General features: G+C 50.0%; 1 protein-coding gene across 1 annotated transcript in view; it reads right to left on the bottom strand.

Annotated features, from left to right (window-relative positions):
• Nucleotides 1–4,252: 4,252 nt before the first annotated feature.
• lrrc4cb (leucine rich repeat containing 4C, genome duplicate b) overlaps nucleotides 4,253–9,863 on the bottom strand; it is a 58,587-nt gene continuing 52,976 nt past the window's right edge. The window contains exon 2 of the mRNA XM_072465692.1: nucleotides 4,253–6,489. Coding sequence (XP_072321793.1) covers nucleotides 4,567–6,462 — 1,896 coding nt within the window. The 5' untranslated portion in view covers nucleotides 6,463–6,489 and the 3' untranslated portion in view covers nucleotides 4,253–4,566. The remainder of the gene's footprint in view (nucleotides 6,490–9,863) is intronic.

Here is a 9,863-nt window from a genome sequence, read left to right as displayed (position 1 = left end):
AATTATCATCATCAATAATCATCATCATCAATAATTATCATCATCAATAATCATCATCATCATCATCATCAATAATTATCATCATCAATAATCATCAATAATCATCATCATCAATAATTATCATCATCAATAATCATCAATAATCATCATCATCATCATCAATAATTATCATCATCAATAATCATCAATAATCATCATCATCATCAATAATTATCATCATCAATAATCATCATCATCAATAATTATCATCATCAATAATCATCATCATCAATAATGATCATCATCAATAATCATCATCATCATCAATAATCATCATCATCAATAATCATCATCATCAATAATTATCATCATCAATAATTATCATCATCAATAATTATCAATAATCATCATCATCAATAATTATCATCATCAATAATTATCATCATCAATAATCATCAATAATCATCATCATCAATAATTATCAATAATCATCATCATCAATAATTATCATCATCAATAATTATCAATAATCATCATCAATAATTATCATCATCAATAATCATCAATAATTATCATCATCAATAATTATCAATAATCATCATCATCAATAATTATCATCATCAATAATCATCATCATCAATAATCATCAATAATCATCATCATCAATAATTATCATCATCAATAATTACCAGTATCAATAATCATCAATAATCATCATCATCAATAATTACCAGTATCATCACAATCGATGGTTCAGTTTCAGTTCATTATATATATTTTATAATTGCCGTAGAGAACTTTTCCACAGAAACATTTGAAAAGTCTTTCACACGTTGAGACGCTGCATGTTGTGAATTTAGTTTGATCAATTTAAACTTCTCGTTAAGTTTTACTGATACAAATGTGAGACAATCGTCATGTTATGTTTTCATAAAAGTCATATTCACTTTCGTTCTTCTCAAGTTCTTTTAGTGTTTGTAACTTATGTTTGTTGTTTGTTTGTTTGTTTGTGTTTTGATGTCTTGTTTTTAAAAATGCAAACAACAAAGAAAATGCTGACAATCTGTAAAATGAACAGATTTACAGTTCTTACTTTCATTTTTTGTCATATTAAATACAAACAGACCAAAGATATCGAGGTCTGAGGTCTTATTTCTTATTTAGTTTTTAAACTGAAAATTGTCTCAAAGATTCAAATGTTTCAACGACTCAAAACCTCGTCACGTCCGAGCGTGTGACTTTGGTGTGTTTAGGTTTAGGTGCTGATCTTTACGTTTCTGTGGTTGAACAAACGCATTTGGAGAATCAGCCTTTGAAGTTACAATGTCCCGTATAAATCTGTCGAGTGAATTTAACAAAGTAATAAAACATCTTCAGGTGTGGATTGGACGTGAAAGTGAGAGCAAAATGACACAAATCAAACCTAAAAAAAGCTGTTTCCTGTCGTGTTTGGCCTGAACACAAATGACTAAGTGATGGAGATTTGGCTCGTCTGTAAAAAACATAATCCAACAAACCGTTTCCATGTCGACGGAGCTGCCGCTTCATTCCGTTTCTTTACCAACTTCCATTTGGATCAGCGCTTGTTATTATCATTAATAACCCTGTTTTTGTCCGACACCGCGGGCTGAAAGCAGAAGGCATCTACCGCTCACACTTCTGCACAAGGTCACTGTTGTCATGGCGACCGGCCCATGGCTAGCTTTCCCTCCTTCTTCCTTATCCGTCTCTCGCTCGTATCCTTTCATATCGGCCTGTTGTGTATTTGAAGAGCGCCGTGAGCGACCCCCCTGTGAGCCCCCCTATGAGCCCCCCTGTGGGCCCCCCTGAGAGCCTCTCTATGAGCCCCCCAGTGAGTGGGCCCCCCTCTGAGCCCTGCTGTGGGGGCCCCCTGTGATCCCCCCTGAGAGCCCCCCTGTGAGTCCCCCTGACAGCCCCCCTGAGAGCCCTCCTGAGAGCCTCTCTGTGAGCCCCCCTGAGAGCCCCCCTGTGAGCCCCCCTGAGAGCCCCCCTGTGAGTCCCCCTGACAGCCCCCCTGAGAGCCCTCCTGAGAGCCTCTCTGTGAGCCCCCCTGTGAGTCCCCCTGAGAGCCCCCCTGTGAGCCCCCCTGAGAGCCCCCCTATGAGTCCCCCTGACAGCCCCCCTGAGAGCCCTCCTGAGAGCCTCTCTGTGAGCCCCCCTGTGAGTCCCCCTGAGAGCCCCCCTGTGAGCCCCCCTGAGAGCCCCGCTGTGGGCCCCCTGTGATCCCCCCTGTGATCCCCCTGTGGGCCCCCCTGTGATCCCCTGTGGGCCCCCTGTGATCCCCCCTGTGGGCCCCCTGTGAGCCCCCCTGTGAGTCCCCCTGTGAGCCCCCTGTGAGCCCCCTGTGATCCCCCTGTGGGCCCCCTGTGAGCCCCCCTGTGGGCCCCCCTGTGATCCCCCTGTGAGCCCCCCTGTGGGCCCCCCTGTGATCCCCCTGTGGGCCCCCTGTGAGCCCCCCTGTGATCCCCCCTGTGAGCCCCCCTGTGGGCCCCCCTGTGATCCCCCCTGTGGGCCCCCTGTGAGCCCCCTGTGATCCCCCCTGTGATCCCCCTGTGAGCCCCCCTGTGGGCCCCCTGTGATCCCCCCTGTGAGCCCCCCTGTGGGCCCCCTGTGATCCCCCCTGTGATCCCCCCTGTGAGCCCCCCTGTGGGCCCCCTGTGATCCCCCCTGTGATCCCCCCTGTGGGCCCCCTGTGATCCCCCCTGTGAGCCCCGGACGCAGTTCATAAACGAGGCTTCGCGCGCCGTGATCAAAGTTTACCTGCGTTTTACCCGGACTAAAATATGAAAATGTGGAACTGACTTTTGCTGCTGACTGACCGGTGACTGACCGCTGACTGACCGGTGACTGACCGGTGACTGACCGGTGACTGACCGGTGACTGACCGGTGACTGACCGGTGACTGACCGGTGACTGACCGCTGACTGACCGGTGACTGACCGGTGACAACAGTGGATGCTTTGAAGGCGGGGTAAAAATATATAAATCTAGGTTTTGTTTAATAGTTATTATTTGGTATATTAACAAATATTTGGCCAAAACTAGTCAAATGGGGAAAATATTAAAGTATTTGATCTAATCTACAATTTTATGGCACATTATCATTTCAAATTTAGAATTTTACACACATTTTCAGTAAAATTTTGTTTACACAATAACTAAAGATAAATAAAATAAATGAAATGTCCAAAATTCTCTCCCTTTTTAAAATACTTTCTTGAACCTGGCTCAGTGCATTTTGTATTTATTCTTTTTGATCTATACGTGCCAAATGTGTGCAATTTTATACTTAAAAATGCCTTAAATATGAAAACATGAAAAAGATATGAAAAACCTGCAGTGTCTCGACCTTCAATAAAACAGACTCTTTTCAAACGGAATAAGTCAATATAAGATAATACGATTTACCTTCACATGAGCGACACAAAGAAACACTGTCAAACTAAGATGACCGAACTATGTTCCCGTCCACGATTATTGTCCACGACAAAGCAGATTATTCCTGGTCACACCAAACAGATGGCGGGATCAGCGGCGGGATCAGCGGCGGGGTGAGGCTGACCCCTGGGTGTCGGGAGGCGCCGCTACACTGGGCGGACACACGCCATTACCAGGTTAAAGGGGGCGGCTACACGAGACCGCCGTATGCTCCCACTCTTTCCTGTGAGCAATGTTCCACAGTCCAGAGCTGAAGGATTAAGCCTCACACCGATGGATGACTGCGATGGAGGCGGCGGCGGCGGCGATGGCGGCGATGGCGGCGGAGGGCAAAGGAAGCAGATTGGCAGTAACCCCCATGGCACAGCCGCGCACTACAGCTTTAAAGGGCTTCGGGGGCCCTCAGTGGAGCTGTATAAGCCCGATGTGCTGTTATTGTTAAGTTGGAACCGCTCTATAATTCAGTTAAAGACCTCACGCAAAAGCGAAGCGAAACGTGCCGTGGATACAACGGATGGATCACTTTGGAGCGCGAAAAAACACACGGACCCAACCGACAATCAAAGACTGGACGGACATAGAAACAGACGTTAGAATGAGTTAATTTGAAAACGGACAAATTTGACGAATGTTGGACAAAGTGAGACTTTTTCGTTGGACGTAACTTAAAATTGAATTTTTAAAAAAAAAAAAACGTCCGGAATAAAATGTAGATGATCAGAATCAGAACTTAATGTTGTTGTTTGAAACGCAAATTCAGTGAAATTAAGTGATGGAAATGCTAAGAACGACTCAGAGCAACGTTCACTGCCGTTGCTTCCATACATTTCACGTCAACGCCTCGGTAAACCATTCCTTCCCTTGTGCAGATTTACACGGAAAGAGAAATAAAACAAGCTAAAAAGCTATCACAAATATTGTCTTCATTTAGCCACTAGACATACTTTTAATAAATAATCTTTGTTTTAGAAAGACATTGTTAAAGTATCATTGAACGTCCCTTTCCGAGTTTTATTGTCCTGATCGACATCGTCTTACTGTCCTTTGGATCCGTTTGACGTTGAAACATGGACCGTACCGTATTCCAAAAGCATGTGTCATGTGTCGTGTGTTTTAGCCCCGCCCTGCTCAGATCTGGGTCTCCTGGACGTTGTCTTTGGAGCAGGCCTGGATGAGCAAAGGTTCCTGCGTGACCGAGCTGTGTAAGGTACTGAGCATGGGCGCGTGATGGTACGAGCTCTTGTAGGTGTTGTAGTGGTTGTAATGGTCCAGCGGGGGCAGACTGAGGTGGCGCTCCATGGCCGCCACCCCTGCCAGCTCCTCCTCCACCGTGATCACCTCCATGGACGAGGCCGGCCCGTCGGGGTCCTGCTGGTTGTGCTGCTTCCTCATCTTGTAGAATATCACCAGCAGCACGGCGGCCATGAGCGTGATGGCGACGAAACACCCGATGATGATCTTGGTGGTCTTCATCACCTCGTCCAGTCCGGTGAACGTTCCCTCGCTGTCCACGTCGAGAACCGGGATGGTGTAAGTCCGCTCCGTGGCTCTGGTCGAGACGGGGGTGCCTTTGGTGGTGGAGGAGGACACCCAGCCGAACGGGGGGAGAGGCGTATGGCTTTCGTCGCCGATGGTCTCGATGGTTTCCACAGTGACGGTTGTAAAATAGGTGACCCCGCTGTTGTCCACCGAACTGACGTTTAGCACGGCGGAGGCGGAAATGTTCCCCGCTGTGTTGCTTACCATGCAAGTGTATGTCCCCGTGTCTTGCATTGTAACGCTTGTAAAATTCAGCGTGCCGTCGTTGAGGACCGCCAGCCGAACCTTGTAAGCACCGTGCGTTACGAGCGACCCGTTCGGCGTGAGCCAGGAAATCGCCGTTAAAGAATTTGTACGACATTTGAGCTCGGCGCCCATCCCCTCCGTCACGTTCAGGTCCGTGGGAGGCTCCAAAATGACCGGCACGTCGCACTGGAAGTAGCTGTGGTCAAGTTCCCCGATGTAACGGCCCTTGAAGACCGAAGGAGCGTTGCATCGCGCGCAACAGCTAGTGTTCGCCGGCACCGCTTCTCTGAGCCACCAGCTAAGCCAAAGGATGTCACAGTTACAGTTCCAGGGGTTGTGATGGAGGTGAACTCGCTCGAGACGGTGCAGCGGCGTGAAGAGGTCGTGGGGTAGAAACGTCAGGTTGTTATGGGCCAAGTTGAGCTCCACCAGAGACTGCAGGTCGTCAAAGGAGTTCCTCTCGATGGTTTGGACCTGCGCGTGCATCATCCACAGCTTCTGCAGGTTCACCAGGCCGGTGAACGAGCTCGGCTTCACGACCGTGAGCTGGTTCCCTGACATCTCCAGCTCCTCCAGTCGGACCAAAGGGAGGATATTTGGAATCTCCTTGAGGTTGCACATTCCCAGATTCAAGTAGCGCAGGTTGGATAAGTCTTTGAAAGCGCCATCGGAAATGTACGAAAGGCGCTTCAGCTCGCCCAGATCAAGCCTCCGCAACGACGGGACCCTGTTAAAGGCATAGGAAGGTATACTTTCGATGGGGTTGTTCCTCAGCCATAGTTCCTTCAGCTTGGACAAGTACTCGAACGCTCCATTGGGGATTGTCGTGAGACGATTATCAAAAAGTTCCAAAGTGTTGAGACTGGCCAATCCATTGAACGCTCCGATTTCAATACTGCGGATGTGGTTCTTGCTCAGCTGCAGGATCTCCAGGTGGCGCAGGTGCTTAAAACTGTCGACCTTGATGACCTGGATGAGGTTGTCCTGGAGGTTCAGGTAGCGGGTGTTGGTCGAGATGCCGTCCGGGACGTCCCGTAAGGCTCGGCGGGTGCAGATGACTTTGCTGAACTGGTTACTGCAGGAGCACACGGAGGGGCAGGTCTGAGCGCGCACAAGTCCGGCCACCACCAGGATCTGAAGAGCCAAGAGTACCACGAACAGGGGGTCCGACAGCGCCCCCTTCAGCCTACCACCTCTCATTGTCTGGCGCGGGAGGGTGGAGATCATCTTGTTCAGCATTCATAGTTCATCCGATGATGGCGATCTCTGCAGAAGAAGAAAGGAGAGGGCGTATTAGTAATCAGGCTTCCACAGACGTCCAGTTGTTTCAAAAGGAACGTCACATACTCTAAATAATGACATTACCATCATAGCACCAATGTATACATGAAGAAAACCAAGATGAAAGTCTTTGTACAGAAAGCGTCAGACGAATAACGGCGCTTTCGAGAAGTCATTATGCTTCAATCACGCTCTTTACACCACCCAATATGACATTTGTAAAACATGACGTAGGCAGAGGACATGATACCGACTAGAATACATCATCAGCTTTTCATTGCCTTCCCACAACAACCTTGATCACTCCAAAATGTGTTTTAGTTGATTAAAAAGAGCGTTAAGAATAATTTGTGCACATCCTGTTTGAAAGCAGGTCAAATTGTTGGGTGGTTCATGCGTGGTTCCTGCGTGGTTCCTGCGTGGTTACTGCATGGTTACTACGTGGTTACTACGTGGTTCATGCGTGGTTCCTGCGTGGTTACTGCGTGGTTACTGCGTGGTTCCTGCGTGGTTACTACGTGGTTCCTGCGTGGTTCCTGCGTGGTTACTACGTGGTTCCTGCGTGGTTACTACGTGGTTACTGCGTGGTTACTGCGTGGTTCCTGCGTGGTTACTACGTGGTTCCTGCGTGGTTACTACGTGGTTACTGCGTGGTTCCTGCGTGGTTCCTGCGTGGTTCCTGCGTGGTTCCTGCGTGGTTACTGCGTGGTTACTACGTGGTTCCTGCGTGGTTACTACGTGGTTCCTGCGTGGTTACTGCGTGGTTCCTGCGTGGTTCCTGCGTGGTTCCTGCGTGGTTACTGCGTGGTTACTACGTGGTTCCTGCGTGGTTCATGCGTGGTTCCTGCGTGGTTCCTGCGTGGTTACTGTGTGGTTCCTGCGTGGTTACTACGTGGTTCCTGCGTGGTTCCTGCGTGGTTACTGCGTGGTTCCTGCGTGGTTCCTGCGTGGTAACTTCGTGGTAACTTCGTGGTTCCTGCGTGGTTACTGCGTGGTTACTGCGTGGTTACTACGTGGTTACTATGTGGTTACTGCGTGGTTACTGCGTGGTTCCTGCGTGGTTCCTGCGTGGATCCTGCGTGGTTCCTGCGTGGTTCCTGCGTGGTAACTTCGTGGTAACTTTGTGGTTCCTGCGTGGTTACTGCGTGGTTACTGCGTGGTTACTGCGTGGTTACTGCGTGGTTACTGCGTGGTAACTTCGTGGTTACTGCGTGGTTCCTGCGTGGTTACTGCGTGGTTCCTACGTGGTTACTGCGTGGTTACTGCGTGGTTCCTGCGTGGTTCCTGCGTGGTTCCTGCGTGGTTCCTGCGTGGTTCCTGCGTGGTTACAGTGTGGTTCCTGCGTGGTTCCTGCGTGGTTACTGCGTGGTTCCTGCGTGGTAACTTCGTGGTTCCTGCGTGGTTCCTGCGTGGTTACTGCGTGGTTACTGCGTGGTTCCTGCGTGGTTCCTGCGTGGTTCCTGCGTGGTAACTACGTGGTTCCTGCGTGGTTCATGCGTGGTTCCTGCGTGGTTACTACGTGGTTCCTGCGTGGTTACTACGTGGTTACTGCGTGGTTACTGCTTGGTTCCTGCGTGGTTACTACGTGGTTCCTGCGTGGTTACTACGTGGTTACTGCGTGGTTCCTGCGTGGTTCATGCGTGGTTCCTGCGTGGTTCCTGCGTGGTTACTGCGTGGTTACTACGTGGTTCCTGCGTGGTTACTGCGTGGTTCCTGCGTGGTTCCTGCGTGGTTCATGCGTGGTTACTACGTGGTTCCTGCGTGGTTCCTGCGTGGTTCCTGCGTGGTTCCTGCGTGGTTACTGCGTGGTTACTACGTGGTCCCTGCGTGGTTCATGCGTGGTTCCTGCGTGGTTCCTGCGTGGTTACTACGTGGTTCCTGCGTGGTTACTACGTGGTTACTGCGTGGTTACTGCGTGGTTCCTGCGTGGTTACTACGTGGTTCCTGCGTGGTTACTACGTGGTTACTGCGTGGTTCCTGCGTGGTTCATGCGTGGTTCCTGCGTGGTTACTGCGTGGTTACTACGTGGTTCCTGCGTTGTTCCTGCGTGGTTACTACGTGGTTCCTGCGTGGTTCCTGCGTGGTTACTACGTGGTTCCTGCGTGGTTCCTGCGTGGTTACTACGTGGTTCCTGCGTGGTTCCTGCGTGGTTCCTGCGTGGTTACTACGTGGTTCCTGCGTGGTTCATGCGTGGTTCCTGCGTGGTTCCTGCGTGGTTCCTGCGTGGTTACTACGTGGTTCCTGCGTGGTTCATGCGTGGTTCCTGCGTGGTTCCTGCTTGGTTACTACATGGTTACTGCGTGGTTCCTGCTTGGTTACTGCGTGGTTACTGCGTGGTTACTGAGTGGTTACTACGTGGTTCCTGCGTGGTAACTTCGTGGTTCCTGCGTGGTTCCTGCGTGGTTACTGCGTGGTTACTGCGTGGTTACTACGTGGTTACTATGTGGTTACTGCGTGGTTCCTGCGTGGTTCCTGCGTGGATCCTGCGTGGTTCCTGCGTGGTTCCTGCGTGGTAACTTCGTGGTAACTTCGTGGTTCCTGCGTGGTTACTGCGTGGTTACTGCGTGGTAACTTCGTGGTTCCTGCGTGGTTACTGCGTGGTTACTGCGTGGTAACTTCGTGGTTACTGCGTGGTTCCTGCGTGGTTACTGCGTGGTTCCTACGTGGTTACTGCGTGGTTACGGCGTGGTTCCTGCGTGGTTACTGTGTGGTTCCTGCGTGGTTACTGCGTGGTAACTGCGTGGTTCCTGCGTGGTTACAGTGTGGTTCCTGCGTGGTTCCTGCGTGGTTACTGCGTGGTAACTGCGTGGTTCCTGCGTGGTTACAGTGTGGTTCCTGCGTGGTTCCTGCGTGGTTACTGCGTGGTAACTGCGTGGTTCCTGGGCGGTTCCTGGGTGGTTACAGTGAGATTACTGTTCACGTCATGCTCTCAGTGTTTCATGAGCTCTGGCACAATGACACGCCTACGATCAGTGTTCTGCCCCTGGCTCCAGCTCCTGTCTCACACCTCCACATCAGGGACCATAATGAGAGTGTGTGTGTGTGTGTGTGTCTGTGTGTGTGTGTGTGTCTGTGTGTGTGTGTGTGTGTCTGTGTGTGTGTGTGTGTGTGTGTGTGTGTGTCTGTGTATGTGTGTGTGTGTCTCTGTGTGTGTGTGTGTGTGTGTGTCTGTGTATGTGTGTGTGTGTCTGTGTGTGTGTGTGTGTGTCTCTGTGTGTGTGTGTGTGTGTGTGTGTCTGTGTGTGTGTCTGTGTGTGTGTGTGTGTGTGTGTATGTGTGTGTGTGCAGGAGTGTGTACGACCAGAATGTCCAGATGTTGTACACTTCTCATGTATCATTAAAGTTACTGTGGGTCTAGA

This window comes from Eucyclogobius newberryi, unplaced genomic scaffold (genome assembly GCF_026437365.1).
Source record: "Eucyclogobius newberryi isolate DKJ021-1_F unplaced genomic scaffold, fEucNew1.0.hap1 SCAF_5, whole genome shotgun sequence".
NCBI classification, from domain to species: Eukaryota; Metazoa; Chordata; class Actinopteri; order Gobiiformes; family Gobiidae; genus Eucyclogobius; species Eucyclogobius newberryi.
The sequence above is the reverse complement of the archived record's forward strand: the minus strand, read 5'-3'. Positions and strand labels throughout refer to the sequence as shown.